The sequence below is a fragment of the Cydia pomonella genome, chromosome 4 (genome assembly GCF_033807575.1).
Source record: "Cydia pomonella isolate Wapato2018A chromosome 4, ilCydPomo1, whole genome shotgun sequence".
Taxonomy (NCBI): Eukaryota; Metazoa; Arthropoda; class Insecta; order Lepidoptera; family Tortricidae; genus Cydia; species Cydia pomonella.
Genome location: NC_084706.1, coordinates 22,318,038 through 22,340,996, shown reverse-complemented (window position 1 = coordinate 22,340,996; position 22,959 = coordinate 22,318,038). Strand labels below are relative to the sequence as shown.

Below are 22,959 nucleotides of genomic sequence, written 5' to 3'. Positions count from 1 at the left end.
TCCCCGCATTTTCCGTATTTTGGTTTTCGCGGTAAGCCCTCAGGCCCGAAATCGGGAAGGGTGGATGTACAGGTGGATGTAATTGGCACTTGATATCTGGGGGCCTACCGCGAAAACGAACGAGTGATCTTTCTCTTTTACTCTCACTAAGACGTAATTGAGTGACAGCGAAAAATGCCCGCAATTGACGAACTTCGAATTTCGCGGTTATAGCCCGCCTGATAGTGTGGATGTAATTGGCACTTTACATACGCGTCTCGTAGCTCGGCTCGGCATCGCACGCGAATGTAAAACGCCGTGACAACATACCATATCTATGTAATTTGGTCGGGTTATGGTCGGGTTCATTGTTACACACTAGGAAAACTCTTGGCGGGTGAGACAAATAAAATACAATTGGGGAATGTGTTTAATTTAGTTTACTTACTTATAGCACTCACTTCATAACAATTTAATTTTAACTTGAAAAACAAATGCAATCCAGGTTTTTAAGCATGTGATATGTACAAACTCTAGTTTTAACTGCTTGTACTGTACCGTTGAGATTTCAAGGTTTTGAATATTGCATTGCATTGCTTTTTTGCAATGCTCCGTCAATAACGCCTAGGTTCTTAGCTACTCTAGCGCTACTCTGGAAAGATTTGGAACTATTATTTATGCTGACAGCTGGACACTTTTGCAACAGTTCTGCCTAAGGAGATTTTGTTCCTTGCCTCTACCTTCCATAATTAAAAAGCTCCACACACTTGCACTGAATGTCATTCGAAGCCATCATAGGTATAGGTACTTAAGAGGCTGTCAACACCCAATGTCTTTGAAATTGATTTTACTAAAACAGTTTTTTAAGAAAGACTATTTGTTTTAGTCAAGTAAGAAAAATATATGTTCATATTAATTATATTTCAAAGACCGTGGTTGTACTCGATACATGATTGAACGAAATCGACTCGATAGAAAATAATTGCAAAGATTGGTCTTAAAATCACAATTAAACGGTTCTATGTCTTTATTGTTTTGACTTATGGGTCTGCAATTAAAATCACAATTTCAAAACATTTATATCTAAACCGCTATTGAGTAAAATATTACACTAATAATCCACTTTTTTTTATTTAAATATTTTTCTTATTATTCCCTTGCCCAGGCCCAGTAACATGCGATAGTGCTATCTCATTTACTCCGATACAAATAGACAGTGTGCGCGCTTTAGGTATTGACAGCCTCTTAAGACGAAAGTGTGCGACAGCGTAAGATCCCTCTGAGTATTAACATTATACAAAATATTTTTACACAATTTGATGTAACGCCACCATAGCCGTTCCCCTTAAGAGAAAGGTATATCTCGAGATCGTCCATACAAAAGGAGAAAACGTTTTTCCACTTCTAAACATTTTACATTCCCCATGATTTTTTAATATGTTATTGACACAATAAAAAATTACGTTTATAGGTTTTCCTATTTAAAGCGAAAGGAACATATAAACCTAGAATATATTATGCTGAAGCGATCGACATCTAAATCAAATTGATTTGTAAAGATTTAGTTAGTGGAAAACGTTTTCTCTCGAAATGGAATTTCATAGAAAAATTACCGTTATTTCGCTAGGATCGCAAAGATATTTTTCCCTCTTAAGCCAGCCTTTTATGTCAGCTAGGCTGTACCGAAACTGTATTTTCGGTTGTCCAGTCCAACCGAAGTTTCTGTTTTGGCTGACGATAAAATTGTGTCGTTTGCCGCAGACGACCGGTAAAGTTTAATATAAAAGCGACCATAAGTGAAAACAGTTTCATCGGCACTGCGAGCCGTTTTCTATCTCATAATCCCCGAAGTTGGTGAACACACGCCCCCAGAACTTGGGGTCTCCGCGTGGGTCGTCCGCCTTATTGTTTGGGGGCACGATAGTCTGATTCAAGACGCGGAGTTCCTCTAGAAGCCTTTGCACAATTTGTGGATTTCTGTAACAAAGAAGAAGAGTTAGACCAATATAAGTGTGCAGCGATTTTGATAGACCAGGTGTTATTTTAAATTTCAAACCTCTATGAAATTATAACGTATAAATAACACATGCACAGTCTATGCTATCAAAATTGTTGCAAAGTTATCTTGGTCTAACTGTAACAGTAGGGAAGTTTAATATAGTTTTATCTGAAGTTTGCGGCGGAGAAGATAATATAGTATGGAATACTACGCGAAACTTTGTGTAGGGGGCGCCACTACCCCAATCCATTACAATCTGAGGATCTATAACTGCGAAACAAGAAAATCGAAATATCGTTATCTTACCTCTCTATCACTCTTCGCGTTTCCCGGTAGGCTGTTTGTAAACAAACCGCCTTGATGTATCAATGTCATATTTTAATATCAGTGAAAACTTGTCAAAAACAGTTTAAGGCACAGTATGTATAAGTTACTCTATGGTTTACAAGAGGTGCTAGTGCTGCACTCTGGCGACAGAACATTGCAGTAATACTCCATATTATCTAACAAACCTAGTATTACCTCCTTTTGCCGTCAAAGACGTCCACTGCTGACGCGCGCGGCTACCAGTGGCGGATTTACCCTAAAGGGCAAGTAGGCCCAGGCCTAGAGCGGCGAGATATTAGGGGCGGCACTCGGTAGTCAACCTATATGATGGGTACTGAGAAAGTCGGCTACTGTCTTTTTCAAATGGGAAGGGTAGGCTGACATATGATCTTTTTTTCATTCCATGCCATTGACGTTTCAGTTCAGGCCAATCCTTTTTAACAAAAATAACTTGAACCCTCATAGGCCAAAAATATATATATTTTCGTAGCTTAGAATATAATAATAGATACAAATCACCAAAGTATATAGTATTATGTAATAAATATGAAAAGAAAAAAAATAATATCGTTGAGTTTCTTTATGTAAAGAGGGCGCTGTTATTCTCACGTATGGGGTGACAGTTACGTTTAGTATGAATAGTATATGGGGGTTTTTGGGGGTATACAATCGATCTAGATTAGTCTTATGTTTGGGAAAACGCGTGTTTTCGAGTTTTCATGCGTTTTTCTTTCGACGCAGAATATGGTCGCTAATTTCGTGTTGTCGGCCACTGTCCGTCTGGCCCAGCGGGTTAAGACGCGGACTGCTAGAAACGAGTGTTACGGGATCGAATCTCGCCCGGTGACTAACTTTTGTTTTTTTTTATATATGTTAAAGTTTATATATATATTTTTTTAATTTTTATTGTTTTAGACAAGTTTAATTTAGTAAAAAAATGTAGTTAAGATTATCTCCTATAAACCACCATATTACAATAAATAGTTATAACCGAGCAACGCTCGGTCGCCCAGGTACTAGTACTTAATACAGGGCCTGGGGCCTAGGGCGGCTGACTCTGCAAATCTGCCACTGGCGGCTACAGTCAATATCAACCTTCGTGCATTCCGACAGGACATGCCGTACTCGATAGGCGCCATGCCTTTTTAATCATTTTGATTATTGGGGAAATAAAGCTTATCAGGTACTCGTATATGATGATATACAGTATACACTCAAGTCTAGAAAAACCGGGTCAGGTTGTATTGAAATTTCTATCCAATCTGGCCCGTTTTCGTTGCTCTCAAGAGTCTCAAGTGTAGCTTACTTGCTGGCCAAGTTGACCCGTTCGCAGGGATCATCTCGTATGTTGAAGAGGCATGGATTCTGCAGTGGCTTACACACCACCTCTGGATCGCTGCCACATTGTACAGTAGCAGCTTTCCTAAAAAAATACCAATTAAAAAAAACACGATCTTAAAAAAGCCTCATTTATTCGTTATGAACATTAAGCAAAAATGTGTTTAATCCTCTAGAGAAAGTACGGTCTGCGGACCAGTTCCGGCCCGCGAAAGGATTTTAGGCGACCCGCCACCGGTCCAATGAAATAGTTAGTGGCCCACGATAATCGCAAATCAAAAAAAATTGCTGCAATTCTGGCCCTCCTCTTAAACTACTTAAACTTTCTGGCCCCCTTGAAGAAAACATGCCCACTACTGCTCTAGACAGACCGTTAAAGGAGGTTAAAAAGGAGAAGGAAGGATACAATAAACTTTTGCATAGGACACTATTGGATAGGACAATTTGTAGGATAAATTATACTTGTATTGTAACCCCTTCCCTTATGTGCTTATACTTGCCTAAGTAGGCCAGCTTTCTCCCTCGTGGGCATAAGACCCATCTTGCCGAGGATAGTGCCGACTTTCCCGCCGTACACCGCGTCCAGGTCGTATGAGCCATTCCGTCCAGCCGGCCCGTACCACGAGTCCCATGCGCCGTTGTAAGACGAGCCTGAAAAAGTTTTAGGTTAACTTGGTTGTGTAACTTTTATTAACTTTACTTATTTACCCTCATGTGTTACGCACTGAAAATATCCCAATCTGTTCAGTAACGCCGGCAATATATATAGGCATAGCCCGACACCAAGATACTTCCATACAATGTTCCGTTTCAACCGCTTTTGGTACAATCATCATCTTCCTAATCATGCGGTCGTGGCTAGTTTATCTAATCTAGGGACATAGTTCCAATGTGAACTCCAGAATAGGCGCAAGAACTATTTCCACGAAAGCGTCCAGAAAAACGGGTTCCTAATGATGTTTTCGTTAAATACGGAACCCTAGAAAAGACTGGTAAATACATATAAAACAGAATACCTGTATGTAGTTTCCAATTATCCATAGTAAGGGCGCTCCCGTCTTTGTTATCGATGTTGTGGACGACGGAGGTCCTCTTAGACGGCTGGTCCTTGGACAACTCATTCCACAAATCTAGTCCGTCGATGTTCTTCAGTAAGCTGGAACATAAACATGAGAAGAATAAATATATTTTTTACATGTCGGACCTATTTACATGTTGCAAGTAAGTTAAAGTTAATAAGTAGCATTTTTAAGACGAAAGGGGACGACATCATGACTGCTTCTTATACAAACGTAGTCCCCATTTTCCTCTCTGGATATTAACATATTCCACGGAGGAAAATGGGGACGTTTATAGGGTAATAATTTAAATTATGGGCTGACGATGTAGGGGGGGGGGGGGAGAGGTTTGCTAATATGACATTACTTTATTTCATAGTAATTCCATACTCGGGCCCGGGTATGTCCTTAAACTACGCCCAAAAAACGAGAGGTATGGGCACTGTGAATGTCATCTCGCTTTGTTTCTGTGGTAGGGCCCAGCGGATGTCATTCCCGATCTAGAGCAGAACCCAACTGGGGAAGTATCTCCACCTTACAGAAAACCGCAGCCAAATAACACTTAGACCCTACTCATAAGTGTTGTGTTCCTGTCGCCGGTGAGTAAGGTTGCCAGACCTCAACGAAGGTGCGGAGTGTTAGGGTCGGCAAGGCTCATGTAATATATTTAGACGGACCAAGACCTTGCATGCGATTTCCGTTACATTGCGGTATTTGGTCTGTAGTTAGCATTGTATCGATTGTTGCTGTCTGTTGCATGCAAGTTCTCGCGCTGTGTAAATGGTTATTAAGTTATTGAAATGTTGGAATCCTCCTTCTCCTCCTCCTCGAGCCCACGGTGAGAATTAGCATAGATATATGAGATTCAATAGAGGAAGCGAAAGCCATCTGTCACTGTCACCACTTGGTTTTTATGTACGATTACAATGTGTGGGTTCCTGCCAACTTGGTAATCACGCCTCGTGATTAATTCCTTCGTTTTTTGCTCATTAATATTATTTAAAGTGTAATATCAATAGCTTATTATAAACTAATGTGGTAATGTGCAGTGAATGGACCTTTTTGGAGTCGACGGTCGGTATAGTTCACGTGCTACTTGAAAGTCGAGCTATCGCTTTTCAAGAGCTGATAAAATCGTACAATTTTAGCCGTAAGCTCCTATGACCTTGATACTGGCGAAATAGTCCCACTGGCCTGAAGCCATAATTTTAAAAAAGAAGAAGAACAATGTGTAATCAGGTTGCTGTGGCCATGTCGATAAATAGGGTTGCCATACGACCCGTATACGGAAAAAAAACACGTTATAAATTGTTGACTACATACCAGAAACAACCTACCTAATTTGGTTGGGTTATTTGTTACCCACGATAAACCACTCAGGCTAAAAAACAGTGTAGCCATGCTTTAAAAAAAAAAACAATCAGCCAATCGCCGCACATTACTATATATTTGGCGCGAATCACGTTTAAGAAAAAGTATATAATTTTTGCGTTTCTTCTCAAATAACATATATGTACCCACGTAAGATATTTAAAAATTATTTTGTGGAATAAGTAGTTTCTAAAGATGGAAAAATCTAAATTTACACGATATTCTTGCCGTCTCTGTCTAACTGAAAGTGATTTTAACGTGTCCCTATTCGGTAACTATGCCAGCAAAACCCACATAGTGGAAAAAATCCTAGCGTGTTTAAAAGTTGTCATAGAAGACACCGATCCGCTCACGACCGTCTGCTACAAGTGCGCAGGCAACGTTGAGAGGTATTACGACTTTGTAACAGTTATAAAGAAGAGTCAGAATCGTCTCAACTACAGCAACGAGCGTAATGTAGGCTTGTTGGACGAATCCTTCAGTCGCCGTCGCATAACTTACGTGATAGAAGAGGTTGAAGGCGCCGGCGACTATACTTTCTCTTTTCTCGAAACACCGCAGGAGAAATCCTCTAATACTTTATTTTCGGTGTTATCACCACCAAAACAGCTCGTTAAGGAGGAGACAGATGTTTGGAAAACGCCTCGAGAAGTCGGCCAAAACAAAAAGTATGAGCATGAGGATATTAAGTCTAGGGAGATGGGGCGGCAAAGAGAAAAATCCTCTACTCGTTTATTTACGAATTTACCACCACAAAAATCGCTCGTTAAGGAGGAGACAGACGTTTGGAAAACGCCCAGAGAAGTCAGCCAAAACAAAAAGTTTCAGCGTGAGGATAAGTCTAATGAGAAGGTGCGGCAAAGAGAAATGTCCTCTAAGCCGTTATTTGCACCACAAAAACCGGTCAAGGATATAGACGTTTGGAAAACTCCCCGAGATGTCGACCGAAACAAAAAAAATGAGCGTGAGGATAAGTCAAGTGTGAAGAATGGGTGGCAAAAGAATTGCTCGCGAGGCTCGTTCGAGACTCGGTCGCAAGAAGAAGAGCAGCCAAATGGTTCAGATTGGAAACTGACCCCTGAGGACAATATTATAGAGAAAGCCCGAGCGCTATTCGGCTGGCCGTAGTCGAAATCAAATATATTTTTAATTTAATGATACTTTAAATTTTCAGAATGTTAGTTGTTCAATGATTGTAAGTTCATATTATATGATTATTAATTGTTTTTTAAAACTCTGCACTTCTTAATGTATTTATTAAGTTAAAGCCAGTACCTTTGATTTTTGTTATTTAGCAGAGAAATTTAATAATATTGTGTCGATTAAAAGGAGCCCTGCCGTACGTAAACTTCATAGCTGATATAGGTTTTTTCTACTGGTTTATAATAGCGTGTGTTTGTTTTCAGTTGTTAGTTCAAAACACCTACTTAAATAAAATTTTGTAAGTATGTTCCATTTTTATTTGGGCACACTAAACCAAGTAAGGCTAAAAAAACTTTCATATGAAGAAAATATTTATTTAGTTATTTATTATATATATTATATATTTATTTAGTTATTTATTATATTTATGGTTATTTATTATATTGCCAGAGACAGGAACGAATGGAGAAGGCTGGAGGAGGCCTATGCCGACTGGCAAGCGGGCACCCAATACATTTAACAACACATCAACGAATAAACAAATAAACAGCATTTGGGTGTCATGACAAAAGGCTATAATATAAAAAAAATATATATATATAATAAATATTTATTATATATATTACAGTAACTAAACAAATACTAAACTAAATTGATAACTAGCTTAAATCCAAAATAGACTCTTGAGGCATTGTACCAAGGATGCTGGCGGCATTTCCTCGTTGTATCGCAAATTAATATAAATAAAATTGAAACTGTTTAAGATGAACTAATTTTTTCATATTAGGCATTATATTTCAAATCTTATCACTTAGGCAATAGGCAACAACTCAACAAGACTCGCATTTAAATTTTAGCTCGAAATAGAGTTATAAATGCGTCGTTTCCAGCGCAAAAATTAGCGATACATGCAATTCCGGATAGTTATAGGTATATTCTGTGAGCAGAAATTTCCCTATGAACTGGTTGAGAAATGCGACCGAGAACATCCTTAAACGAAAGAATGATTGCCCAAGCTGAAACGAAGACTTTCGCTTCGGTCAATTACCTGTATACTTAACGTTACCTAGCATCGCCACCGGCCGCGCTGATAAGTGAAGGCAGCCAATCAGCAATGTGCACAAGCTGTGTCGCCACGCGGGCCCTCGCCTGCAGCAGGGGGCTCCATAGCAGCGCGGCGCCCCGCACGCCACCTTCCCATAGCGTAGCTTTCACCTGCATATAGCCAACTATTTTTATCTTCGTAAGTCCCATCCCCATTCCAGTCCCATTTGAGTATGTCATTTTAAAAAGACAAATTCAAATGGAATTTTGAACTACATACATATACTTAATGATATAAAAAAAGTTTCAAATTAAAAATCGCCAAAAATGACTATGGGACTTAGGACGAGAATAGCAAGAGAGAAGAGTCTAAGGCCTGAGTGGACGCTCGAAGCGGAGCGTTCGGCGGGGCGTGCAGCGTGGCGTCGGGCTCACAAGTGATGTGAGCAGCGTGCACTGAGGCCGCTCCTATACGTTTGGATTTGTTTAACATGCACGCTGCACGCCCAACTCAAGCGTCCACTCAGGCCTTGCACTTATAAGTAAGTGGCAGCCTCATAGCACTCTATCTTTTTATAATAGTTAAGCGTAACACGAGCTAAATTTCGTCCAAGGCTGTGTTAGGTAGAGTTGGACCAAGCTAACTTTGCATTGAAAAAGTGTGGCAATGACATTTAGAGATCATCGAGACATGATCAATATTGTATAGAAATAAAGTTACCTACTTAAATGTACAAGTAACAAAAAATAAACATGTCAAACCATGTCAGGGTGTAACAAAAATAGTGGGGATCCGTTCAACGGCATAGAGTGAGACCAAGATAAGTTGGCAGCGATTTTGATAGGCTTGGCTATCAAAACCGCTGCCAGTGCCAAGTGTTGAGTAAACGTCATAATTTCATAGAAGTTTAACGTTTAAAATAGGGCACTGTCGGCTGTCAAAATTGCTGCCATTTACCTTGGTTGTACTATATTTAGTATCTTGTTCCGAGTTCTGATTAGGAAAAAGTAGAAGAAAAATGTTTTCGACACAAAACGGCCTTTTTTTTCTTAAAATTGTGATGAAATTGCAACTGCTTCATAACAAACCAGGCTGATAGCTGACTAATTAAAAAGATAAAAAAATGTCTTTCTCTAAATGAGTAAATTAACGACGATTTATCGGATATAAATATATGTATTACGTAGGTAATAAGTACATAACACAGGGTTTTTTTTGTAGTTTTAATACATTTTATCAAATGTTTTTTTTTACGTCGTGTGTTCAGCAGGCCTCGCGCCACCACAAGACCAGCATTCCCTGATTTTGTAGTTGAAAGCGTAATTGTAGCGTTGTGGTTGAAGCCTGCCGCGTTGTTGTCAGTTGTGAACTATGATCGTGTCCAGCAGGGACCACAATGCCGACAGTACCTGCTTGTCGTACTCATACCCGCAGAGGGTAGATGGAGTAGGGCGTTGTCGTTGAAGCCTGCCGCGTTGTTGTCAGTGGTGAACTATGATCGTGTCCAGCAGGGACTACAATGCCGACAGTACCTGCTTGTCGTACTCATACCCGCAGAGGGTAGTTGGAGTAGGGCGTTGTCGTTGAAGCCTGTCGCGTTGTTGTCAGTGGTGAACTATGATCGTGTCCAGCAGGGACCACAATGCCGACAGTGCCTGCTTGTCGTACTCATACCCGCAGAGAGTAGTTGGAGTAGGGCGTCGTCGTTGAAGCCTGCCGCGTTGTTGTCAGTGGTGAACTATGATCGTGTCCAGCAGGGACCACAATGCCGACAGTACCTGCTTGTCGTACTCATACCCGCAGAGGGTAGTTGGAGTAGGGCGTTGTCGTTGAAGCCTGCCGCGTTGTTGTCGGTGGTGAACTATGATCATGTCCAACATAGGGACCACAAGGCCGACACTACATGCTTGTTGTACTCACCCCTCGCAAGGGGTAGTTGGAGGCAGCGTTGTCATTGAAGCCTGCCGCCGGTCCGCCGTTGTCGGTAGTGAACAAGATGATCGTATCATTCAGCAGTCCCGCCCCGTGGAGGGACACAACCACTTTGCCCACGGACTCATCCAGTTTCGATAATACAGCTGAAAACAAAGAAGTGTATTTAATATTTTGATTAAGTCTCGAATCTAGAGCTACCTAAGAAAATTAGTACGTGAAACGGTCGTCACACGCGTCTGAAGGAGCTGCAGCCAGCAACGTGCTGCATGCCCAATCGGTGTAGCATGCATGATGGCTATCATTGGAAGCGCTGGTGGCCTAGCGGTAAGAGCGTGAGACTTGCAATCCGGATGTCGCGAGTTCAAACCCCGGCTCGTATATACATATGAGTTTTTCGGAACTTAATGTACGAAATATCATTTTCACCACGCCTTTACCAGTTGAAGGCCCTCTTGATTGTTCAAAAACGAATGAGAAAGTTGCATTTTATCCACATGTGGGCAAAGTAATCAGATACAAATTTTGAGTTGTTTCCTTATGTTAGCTAGTAGACTTGACTTTTAAATGATGATTTTGAATGAGATTTTTTTTATTACATTCATTTGGATTTGATTTCATTTGAATATTTTGGTATTTTATAGTTAATAGTTTCCTCGCGTTGGTGGGATGAAAATTTTTGTCTTAACTCGGAGGCAAAGTTTGTTTAACCCTCGTGCCTTGAAACCCTCGCAACGCTCAAGATTCCATTTCTCGAATCTTTCGCTTGCTCGGGTATCTGCCCAAAATTCTTTAATGTTTTATATAAATATATTGAGACTTGGCCATCGCCTGAAAACACGTGTAAATTCAATCGCCTGAAAACACATGTAAATTCAATTATTTAGTGCGATGGCCAAGTCTCAATATATTTATATAAAACATTAAAGAATTATAATATTGATATGCGTCACTATAAGATGCTGTTAATTATTACGTAACAACTTAATGCTTCGAGTACGGAGATTCCAGACACAATTGATTTTCAATTGTTATGGACCACGATCGTGGTCTTAGAGACTGGACGTATTAAGACAGAAAGTCGCTTAAGTAGAGACTGAATAAATTAATAACCGACTTGGTATTACATGGATCTCACAACTTTTTACCGCAGAACAACTGAGTTGCGAGACTTGGTTTTTTTGACAAGTATTGTTTTTGATGGGATCAATATTAGCATGAGCAGTTAAACAACAACTTTGCCCCCTTGTAAAACAAATAACTATTGATATTTACCAGTCGCTTTCCGGTGAAGGAAAACATCGTGAGGAAACGGGACTAATCCCAACAAGGCCTAGTTTACCCTCTGGGTAAAAACGCCAAATCTTGGGATTAGTTGTCAAGCGGACCCCAAGCTCCCATGAGCTGTGGCAAAAATGCCGGGACAACGCGAGGAAGAAGAAGAGTAAGTAGTCGGTATATGTAGATGATTCTGCTTGGTAATTGTCGCCGAAGAGAAGTAAATTATCTACAGAAGGGTCTCCATAAAACGTCGCGTGTTTTATGTTTTATCATTGTTGTAGATGCCACTATTGGTATTGATTTTATATTTAACTTTTTATATACTTACCTATTATTATACTTGGGTACTGACAACTCCATATTTTCAATAGATATATTGATCTTGCCTAACTTTCGTTACCGGTGCAAAACTATAATTGAAGCATTATAAAGACTGACTAAACTTAGTAACATAATCAACTAGTTGAGCTTATCAGACTCTGAGAGTTGGGTTGACAGCTGAAAATAGATGGAACTGTACTTTGTCGTATATTTTGTTGTCACTGAATTATCAAATAACAACTTTTAGATAACAACCAGAGTTATCGCATTGAACGGACGTAGCGCCATCTATATTATCTGTCAAATTAGAAGCACAAGCACACAAATCAGTCTTACACATTTTATACTATTTGCTTGTATTATTATTTGACGACCAGTCTGGCCTAGTGGGTAGTGACCCTGCCTATGAAGCCGATGGTTCCGGGTTCAAATCCTGGTAAGGGCATTTATTTGTGTGATGAGCACGGATATTTGTTCCTGAGTCTTGGGTGTTTTCTATGTATTTAAGTATTTATACATATTTATATATTATATATATCGTTGTCTGAGTACTCACAACACAAGCCTTCTTAAGCTTACTGTGGGGCTTAGTCAATTTGTGTAATAATGTCCTATAATATTTATTTATATAGATAATCATTTAACTACCAGCAAACTTTCTCCTCTGGTAATTCTCTATGTGCTTGAACCTCTCGATCTCGCTGTCGGGCGCCCGGATGAACTCGTTGGGGTTCCCGCTGTGCACGGCAGAGTGCGCTACCATAAGGAACAGTGGCTCACTTTTGTTATGCGCTGTGATCACCTGGAACGAATATTTCCTACAAAACGTAGTCTTACCACGACTGCCTTAGAGGAGCGCCAAAATGACATATTCGCTAACGTCTTCGTAATACTTTCTATACATCTCGGCGTAGGCGGCGCTAGGCATGGGCGACGTGGGTGATCGCCTACGGCCTCGCAGTCCGAGGGCAAATAAGTACTTATATTATAACTCGGCGTAACGTAAAAACGTATTCGTTGTTTCTTGCGCTCCCAGAGGGCATCGCTAAAAAATGTAACTTGCCCACACCAAATTTTTGTCGTGCCCCGCCACTGCATCCGGTTGCACTGATACCTATGCGAATACGAGCGAGATGCATAGAAAGTTACGCAAATGCTAGCGAATATGTCAGTGTAAAACTAGTGGTAAACATACCACTCGAATATGCGATGCGAGAGTGATATTAGAGAGGCAGATAACGAAATTTCGGTTTTCGCGGTATGCCCTCTGATATTCTGTTCATATTCTTAAAGTGCACTCTGTGGTTTCCTAACGAGTTTGTAGGAAATGAGTACATCATCAAGTTTGATAAGAATTATCACAAAACAACTTAGCAAACAAATTTGGGGTTCTGTAAGAAAGGATGATGGGAAAGAAATTCACCCCAAAATAAGTACAGGTAGAGGAGGATAGAAGAGCAAGTGTTACGAGCGATTTAATTAAGAATTATAAGTTTTTGGCAAAAACTCCTTTTTTGGTACACGCTTTTATCGCTGACTGTACTTTTCTTTCCAGAGGCAACTGGACCCGGGTACGTCCTTAAACTACGTCCAAAAGAGAGGTATGGGCTTTGTGAATGTCATCTCTCTTTGTGTGGTAGGGCACAACCAGTGGATGTCATTCCAGATCTAGAGCAGAGCCCAACTGGAGAAGTACCTCCACCTTACAGAAAACAGCAGCCAAATAACACTAGACCCTACTCATAGTGTTGTGTTCCTGCCGGTGAGTAAGGTTGCCAGAGCTCAATGAGGGGGGGCGGGTTTAGGATCGGCAACGCGCATGTAACTCCTCTGGAGTTGCAGGCGTACATAGGCTACGGAGGCTGCTTACCATCAGGCGGGCCGTATGCTTGCTTGCCACCGACGTAGTATAAAAAAATAATAATAATACCCATCGAGACAATTCTACAAACCCCAAATACAATTTGTTGGTGTTGTTTTATCACAGAGTTCCTATGGCTACCTTCTGTCTCCATACTCAGATCCGTTCGATGATACCATAATATTGCATTGTCACCCGACTTACATATATATGCATATTTTAGTTTCATCGGTAACCGGGAAGTAAGTAGGTCACGTTCCTAGCTTCATAGCCATAATCGAAGTAGATAAATAGATAGATACAATACTCTTTATTGGCATACCTCAGTAAAAATATACAAGAAAAATAAACCATTGATTAAATTTAGAGGCAGACAACAGGCGGTCTTATCGCTAAAAAGCGATCTCTTCCAGACAACGAAGTAATATAGGTCTATGGCCATAATGGACCATATTATGACTACTAAAATAAGGTTGATTTTTGTTTGTTTATTTTTTAGTAATTAGTGACTTTTGCTTGTCACCTGACGATATGTAGTTACATTGCAAGTTAAATAAAAGCTTGTAACAACATATACGTACCTACACGTTTAATAGGAGTCTCCTGCACGTTTAGGCTGCCGTGTCTGCCGTTCTAGTGAGGCGGAAATTAGCGGAGACCTTATATCGGCCTTAGTGTATAGGCAGCCTTAGATAACCATACTTGTTTTCCTACATTGCACATTGTTTACTTTGAAACGGAGGCTGATAAATGGGGAAGACCAACAAACACTATTAGAACTTATTAGGTATATTTGAAATGAATACAACAATTAATTTGCCACGTACCTTGATGGCTTCATCCGTGTAGACATCTGTCGCGTATTTCCCAAACAAATCGTGTGCAACTTGCATGCCTAAAATTATCGACAAATAGGTATATATTAACTTTTAAATAGACAATTTACAGCATAATGAAAAACAACATTCACAGACCGAGACAGCCCGATGCGCTGTATCTAAATGGGCAAATAATGAATTCGGTACGCTCTTCATTTTTGTAACGAACCGACTTCACGAAACAGTCTAACATCGTTTTCATCAGCAGTGCCACTTGACGGAATGGTGTATATTATTATTAAAAATGTGGATACTGGAGTAAAGAGTATAATTAAAAATACCTAAATCAAAGTGTGCATTATATTAATACTTTTGAAGAGGTTCCTTGACTTCTCCACGGACCTCATCAGATATTGACGTAACGGCAATGAGCTCAACTGTGCACAGTGGGCATTAATCCCTAACAAAAAATAAATAAGAGAACATAGGTTAGTTACAAATAAAAATTAAGAAACAGCGATCCCGAAAAACCTTGGAAGTAATGAGTTGATTCAGAGATGCCATTAGCAAAGATAATGATCGTGAGTGTACCGCGTCTGAAGTCGGTGCCCCATGTGTCGTGCTCCATCGACGTGTGGTCGTACATATCGATCCTGCCCGTCCAGAACCCGGTGTGGCTCTCGAACCTGCAAGAATGTTAGGAGTCGTTGCAATGACAAGGTGTGAAGGTGTCACCATAAACTTTTCTGTGAAAATATACTCTGGCAATTTTGATAAATTCGACTTTTTCTTCTGACAAAAAAGTATCGTTTATTGTGGCATACAATCCTTTGCCACATCCAAGTCGTTGTTGCGGTGTTGTTGTTAGATTTTCGACAATGGGAGTCCTGCAACTCCATGAAATAAAGACTAAGCAGGATAATATATAGGTATATCAACCGCTTATTCGAAGGCCGGTTCCTTTAGTGTTCGAGATATCATATGGTGAATTGGTGACGAACACTAGAGCGGCGTGCGACTGCCTAATCTACGTACAGTGATTAAACAGACCCTCTATTCAAAGGCAGGTATTCCTTTTTATAATGCCCGAGATGCCACTTGCCGACGAGGTGCGTGCGGTAGCCCAGCTTCTGTAGGTGTTGTGGCAGCAATGTTTCCGACAGCGGCAGCCCCCTCGGCTCCATGCCATATATCACGCCGTGCTGCATGCCTGTTCATCAATGTTTAAAAGTTACAGCCTGCAAAGAACGTCGTCGGCCACAAACGCTACTCAATAGCTCTATCTGAATACGGGCAAGCAGTAATTATAGAGAAATATAAGTAAAGAAAGAGTGGTAACTCCATACATCAGTTTTCTTACCGAAACGCGAGTTATTTCGTAGTCGATATCTAGCGTCAAGTAGCGGAATTTATCAGTAGCAGTACTGCTAGTTGACAATAGATGTCGCGGCGAACGAAAATTCTAATCCTCAACAATTTTCAGCTAATATTATAATTATGACGTACCATTTATGACGTATTAAAAAAACTACTTGCTAGATCTAGTTCAAACCAATTTTCGGTGGAAGTTTGCATGGTAATGTATATCATATATTTTTTTTAGATTTTTCATTCTGTTATTTTAGAAGTTACAGGGGGGGACACACTTTTTTTCACTTTGGAAGTGTCTCTCGCGCAAACTATTCAGTTTAGAAAAAAATGATATTAGAAACCTAAATATCATTTTTGAAGACCTATCCCTAGATACCCCACACGTATGGGTCTGATGAAAAAAATTTTTTTTTTTAAATTTTATGACGTAAACCAATTTTCCGTGGAAGTTTGCATGGCAATGTATATCATATATTTTTTTTAGATTTTTCATTCTGTTATTTTAGAAGTTACGGGGGGGGGGGGGGGACACACTTTTTTCCACTTTGGAAGTGTCTCTCGCGCAAACTATTCAGTTTAGAAAAAAATGATATTAGAAACCTCAATATCATTTTTAAAGACCTATCCATAGATACCCCACACGTATGGGTTTAATGAAAAAAGATTTTTTGAGTTTCAGTTGTAAGTATGGGAAACCCCCAAAATTTATTGTTTTTTTTCTTTTTTTGTGTAAACATCTTAATGCGGTTCATAGAATACATCTACTTACCAAGTTTGAACAGTATAGCTCTTATAGTTTCGGAAAAAAGTGGCTGTGACATAATCGGACAGACAGACGGACATGACGAATCTATAAGGGTTCCGTTTTTTGCCATTTGGCTACGGAACCCTAAAAATTAGTTTGTCACCATTTTCTTCTAAGATGAAAGAGATTTGATCTGATTTTGTGTCTTCAACTGTCTCTGACTAGGCATTTCCAAGGGTCGTCGTATTGATGGGTGTTCTGTTGTATTCATCAAAGCGCACCCGACACGGGTTGAAATTCTATCCTCCTGAGACCCAGAAGCATTTGTTTTGTATTATCATCATGACCTGCCGCTTCGTGAGCCCAGGAACCGCTTTCTGAATAGATTCTGGAATATATACCTACCTGCAAAAAGTCTCAGGAGGCTAATATGGGTCGTGTGTTTTTGTTTAGTGCAATAGACAAATTTCCGTGACCATCAATAAGACCGGTGTTTCATTTCGGCCCGTATGGGGTGCGCCTAGTTAATTAGTGCTTCTGGGCATTTTCCGCAAATCGACAACCATTGTGTCTATTTTGCGTGAAATTGAGGTAGCGCTACTCTAACCACCCCAGTTCCTCCACGAAGCCTAGCAATGTTTTCAGTTTGCTAACTGCCTCCTCTAGTGTGCACGGAGTCCCTAGGTATTTGCTCCTGTATACTTTTACCTGTTTGCAGTGTAGGAGAATGTGTTTTGTTGTTTCCTGATGGGGTGCGATATTGAGATAATGAGATATTGGAGTACCTACTAACGGTCGTGTCGTGCACGTTATGCTCACCGGTGTGTATGGGATATTTCCCGGTCATGAGCGCGGCCCGCGACGGCGTGCATATGGGCGGCACGTAGTAGTTGTGCAGAAGCAGCCCGGAGTAGGCCAGGGCGTCCAGGCTCGGGGTTGGTACCTGGTTGGAGCCGTGGAAGCCCACGTCATTCCAGCCCTTTGCAAAAAAATTAGGAGGCTAAAGTACTTTCTTAATTTTAATCTTTAATGATCCAAAAGCTAACTGTTTTTGTCACAAGTTCGTTTCCTTTATTAACCGACAATATGAATGAACGTTGATGCAAAGATTTTAAAAGTAAAGATAGGCCTTTCATATAATTCCGAGCGAACATGTGCACTCGACAAAATTGTGTACAAAAGCAATTTGTGCGCCAACGAACTGGCACCACTTCGTAGTGCCCGTAAGGTCTTTACGAAAGAATTTATATAAATAATCAATGCGTTGATTTCAGAAATCCTTACTACTTTAGACATTCTATGTTGTTGTTCCAAAGATTGGTTCCAATTTGTCAAAATCTAGCTTTGAGTGGTAGAGAGTCATTTTTGCAGTAGGATACGCTGGGTTAATTCGGTCCCCTCTGGCCTTGACTTCCATTCGGTTAATATGTAATATTTCAACGTCCGCCATTTGAGGAAGAAATAAAGTATCTATAGGTGCCTTTACTTATGTATAATCAAAACATCGCTTTAGTATGTAGAATTTCTATACAGTCACCCGTTTTAATCGATGTTTAATGGAGGGCAAAATATCATTGTTCAATAATACTGTATAATAATCATAGTTATATCATAAAATTAAAAGTACGAAAAACACAATCATACGTAACATTGTAAATCGTCGCTATACTTACTCAACCTTCGTATCTATATATTAGATATGTAGGTAGGTACGTATATCAGATACGAGTTTGAGTTTTAAGTATAGCGACGAAATGGAGATATCTGTATCCCTAGTGTAAATTTATTCGATAGCGAGACGTGACGTACGCATTTTTTGAGTTTTCAAAACGTCCCACTTGGCGCGCTGTTTCTAAATCCCGTACAAAAGAGACATAACGCAAACGCGTACGTCACGCCATGCTATCGAATAAATGTACACTATAGGGGTTCTGGGAAGGGTAACTTTCACCTTCACCTTCAACCGAGTACTTAAATGGAGGCCGTAAGCCTAGCTCAGGGCTGTAAGTCCAATGAATGACTGTTTTTATAGAAGTCGGTTAAAAATCAAGGCGCATTCATGCTCCATTTAATGCCCATCGTGATTTTATACTACCTTGTTACCTTATTATATTATTAACCTAAATTTTGTTGCCGACATCTAAAATAAATATATACCTAGGCAACAACAGCGCTATCATGCACTAGTTATCACTTTTGTATTTTAGCGTCATAATATCCATCTACTACGGTTATACTTTAAGAATAAAAGGTAGTTATGAACGAACCAGAATGAATGGAGTCATAAGTGCTTTCAATATGTTTTGTATCAGAAAAAATTACTTAAAAACAAACACTTTATTTACGGCGTGTTATCATAGTATATATTTAAAAAAATGACTCTGCACACTGCAGGTTTTATACCAACACAGATAAGCGTTAACCAGGGCAACGAACGCTTAACGAGTTAAATAACCGGGTTGTGCTTTTGAGTCCCTCACTATGCCCAAATTTCTAAATAAAAATCACGACTATCTTAAGATCTTGAAGCAAAAACGAACTTCGCTGTGTTGCACGCGTAATAATGCCAAATTGATTAAGCCGCCGGCTTCGATAAATCTGCGAGTATACAGATAATAATACAAATAACCCGAAATATGCAAAATCAGTGGTAATAAATATAAGAATACAGTAATATGGAGCCACGTAACGTAAATAAAAGTTACTGTACTTTAAGCCATAAAAAGTATAAGTATGATTTACTATATGTACTATTGTACAGTATTCTGCTGTAGTCTCACAAGAAATACACGCCCGTAACTGTCAGCTTAGCTTACTCTCAGGATATTTAGAAGTTCCCAAATTATAGAACTTGATCTGGGTCATCATTATTTGATGCCAATTGGCTACTTGACTGTTTTTAGGGTTCCGTAGCCAAATGGCATAAAACGGAACCCTTATAGTTTCGCCATGTCCGTCTGTCTGTCTGTCTGTCTGTCTGTCTGTCTGTCTGTCTGTCTGTCTGTCTGTCCGAGGCTTTGCTCCGTGGTCGTTAGTGCTAGAAAGCTGAAATTTGGCATGGATATATAAATCAATAAACCCGACAAAGTCGTACAAAAAAATCTAAAAATTTAATTTTTTTTAGGGTACCTCCCCTACACGTAAAGTGGGGGTGAATTTTTTTTTTCGCTTCAACCCTAGAGTGTGGGGTATCGTTGGAAAGGTCTTTCAAAACTAATAGGGGTTTTCAAAAAACATTTTTTGATAAAGTGAATATACTCGGAGATAATCGCTCCGAAAGAAAAAAAAAATGTGTCCCCCCCCCTCTAACTTTTGAACCATAGGTCCAAAAAATATGAAAAAAATCGTGGAAGTAGAGCTTAAGAAAGACATTAAATGAAAACTATAGCGGACATGATCAGTTTAGCTGTTTTTGAGTTATCGCAAAAAGTTTTCCCTTCATAGTAAAAAGACTTACTTTAATTAGGTACTGATTATGCAAAGCCTATTTGTTTAACTAGGGTGAAAGGTACCGTTTCATCCCTTGGTTAACAATTTACTATACTTTAAGCTCCAGTTTAGCTTATTGTGACGGAAGAGTAACTACGGAACCCTACACTGAGCGTGGCCCGACATGCTCTTGGCCGGTTTTTTGTAAATAATGTCAAACGATCTTGATTTTCCTGAGGATCAAATGTCCACGGCTCGGAACCGGTTTTTCGGGTTTCGTAGCCAAATGGCAAAAAACGGAACCCTTAGATTCGTCATATCCGTCTGTCTGTCCGTTTATGTCACAGCCACTTTTTTCCGAAACTATAAGAGCTATACTGTTCAAACTTGGTAAGTAGATGTATTCTATGAACCGCATTAAGATTTTTACACAAAAATAGAAAAAAAAACATTAAATTTTGGGGGTTCCCCATACTTAGAACTGAAACTCAAAAAATTTTTTTTCATTAAACCCATACGTGTGGGATATCTATGGATAGGTCTTCAAAAATGATATTTAGGTTTCTAATATCATTTTTTTCTAAACTGAATAGTTTGCGCGAGAGACACTTCCAAAGTGAAAAAATGTGTCCCCCCCCCTGTAACTTCTAATATAACAGAATGAAAAATCTAAAAAAAATATATGATATACATTACCATGCAAACTTCCACCGAAAATTGGTTTGAACGAGATCTAGTAAGTAGTTTTTTTAATACGTCATAAATGGTACGGAACCCTTCATGGGCGAGTCCGACTCGCACTTGGCCGCTTTTTTCTTCATACAAAAAATACCGGTTTTATTACGTTCTTTTTCGTTCCTTGGTTTATTTCATTTTTAATGGGACTATCTAATAATGCGAAGTCTAAGATCTAGTCCTACGTAAAGAGTACAAAATAATTAAAAATATTGGGCTATTTCGGGATTTAAAAATAAACCGGTTCCGAGCCCTGCAAATGTCTATATAGGACTCATGGCATTTAAGCAACACAAAGGTCAGAAATTAGAGTTAAAGTCTGACGTTCGCACTCGGCGATTGAAACGCCTCTAACAAAATGATAAGGTGCTGTGACGTCACATCATATACGTTTGTCCTAAATGTAAGGAAGATCAAGGAAATTGCCAGTTGTCATACAATTTATTTTTCAATAAAATGTAAGGAATCGAATGGTACTATTTTCTTTTCTATTTTTGAAAGACAAAAAAATTTATAAACTCAATATAATTTTTTAAATTCCTCTTTTTTATAATGGATGGCTCATTTTCTATCCATTTAACTAAATTTTGTTATAATATTCAACATGTGTCAAGTACCCAATTGGTACATTTACAGTTTAGTTCAAAATGTCCAAATGTATAGCGGGTAGGGTAGGTTACTCACAAGATCATCGGCCACGATAATCACAATGTGCGGTCGGGCGTCGACGCACGCGCACAGCGCAAGCAACAATACGAGCAGCATGGCTGCCAGTCGCAAAAACACTGACCCACGGTACTTTACACCTAATTTTTAATCACAATTTTCGCCGAGCACATCGCCACAGGCAAAATGTATTTTTAGTTAACCTGAACTCTGATATCGTTTATTAGTTATGGAACTCAGGGTCAACTTAAAGTGGAAAGAGCCGTGAAATGAGAGTTAGACGAGTGAATCGCAGTGAACTTGCAAAGCTACAACACATACCTAATGTAACACAAACAATGCGTTGTTATTGAATAAATAAATAAAATTGTATACTATTTAACCCAATAAATATTTATATATTTTTATTATACGCTTATCATTGACATATATCTAAGGATGGGCTTTACGGGCACTAGAATGGTGCCAGTTCACCGGTGTCACTCACGAATTCGAGCCAATCGTATAGTCTAACGCAAGTAAAAGTTGTGTGTTTTTAGCTGCGACTAACCGCGCGCGTGATGCGAACTCGTCAACCAATCGCGTTGTGGCGTTAGACTGCACGATTGGCTCGAATTCGTGCGCGTGATACTCCTTTACTGGCCCATTCTAATAAGAATCGGGCAATAGCCCGTAAGGCCCTTCCTTAGATATATGTCAATGACGCTTATACGTTAAGAATTTGGGGTTGGGTAACGATCGGTAGCGAAGAGCTGGCCCACACACCGTCCCCCAAATGACAGCCAATAGACCTCCCCACCGGTCGGTGGGGAGCGACCCGCGACAGACGCTGTAGCCGAAAGCGGCCACTCATACCTCCCGTGAGGGAGGTATCGAGATCGACGTCCAGTCGAGTTAAGAATTTAATTTTCTTTGGCAAAACGTCTTTATTATGCTTTCATTGTAGTTTTGAACTTTTAAAAGCGGACAAAAATACCAATTCTGCGTTTTAAAGTCTTTCTAGTCAAGTTTTTAGTGACCCAATTTCTTCTTTCATTTTTTGAGAAAACCTATTCATGTAGCTCCCACAGTTAGGAGCCCAGGGGGGGTCTTTCTGGTCAACGAGAGTTGTCTTATATGTGTACTACACTCTTATATTTCATGTGTTGTGGTAATAGTACTATTTGGAATCGTAATATTAGCATTCCACGGGCGTCCCGTATAAACAAATTTGATTACGTGTATTTAGAATTCTTTTTTAAGCGTTTTAAGTCGATGATTATTTTTCTGAGCATTTTGATCCTTTGTCACAGAAAAAGAAACTCCTATACCTAATTTTCAGAAAATTTGGTTTGTACGAAACACCGGTAGGCAATTTTGCGCACCCAGCGTCGGCAATTGACCGAAATTCCAAATATAGAAATAAAACTACTATTATGGACTACGGCGTTTCCCGCCTATGCCTTCGCGTTCTATGGGATATTAAGAACATATAGGATGATTTTCTTATTTGAGTTTGGCCACATATTGAAAGTTGTTCAGTATGACCAGAATCTGTATT

General features: G+C 39.7%; 1 protein-coding gene across 1 annotated transcript; it reads right to left on the bottom strand.

Moving 5' to 3' along the window:
• Nucleotides 1–404: 404 nt before the first annotated feature.
• LOC133517258 (arylsulfatase I) lies at nucleotides 405–21,882 on the bottom strand. Its single transcript, XM_061850485.1, has 12 exons — nucleotides 21,438–21,882; nucleotides 17,409–17,568; nucleotides 15,524–15,683; nucleotides 15,065–15,159; nucleotides 14,483–14,550; nucleotides 12,443–12,596; nucleotides 10,181–10,338; nucleotides 8,282–8,430; nucleotides 4,660–4,799; nucleotides 4,144–4,294; nucleotides 3,612–3,728; nucleotides 405–1,956 (listed from the first exon to the last, which is right to left on the bottom strand). Exons 1-12 carry the CDS (start codon nucleotides 21,516–21,518, stop codon nucleotides 1,788–1,790), a joined length of 1,602 nt encoding a protein of 533 aa, XP_061706469.1. The 5' UTR covers nucleotides 21,519–21,882; the 3' UTR covers nucleotides 405–1,787.
• Nucleotides 21,883–22,959: the final 1,077 nt, after the last annotated feature.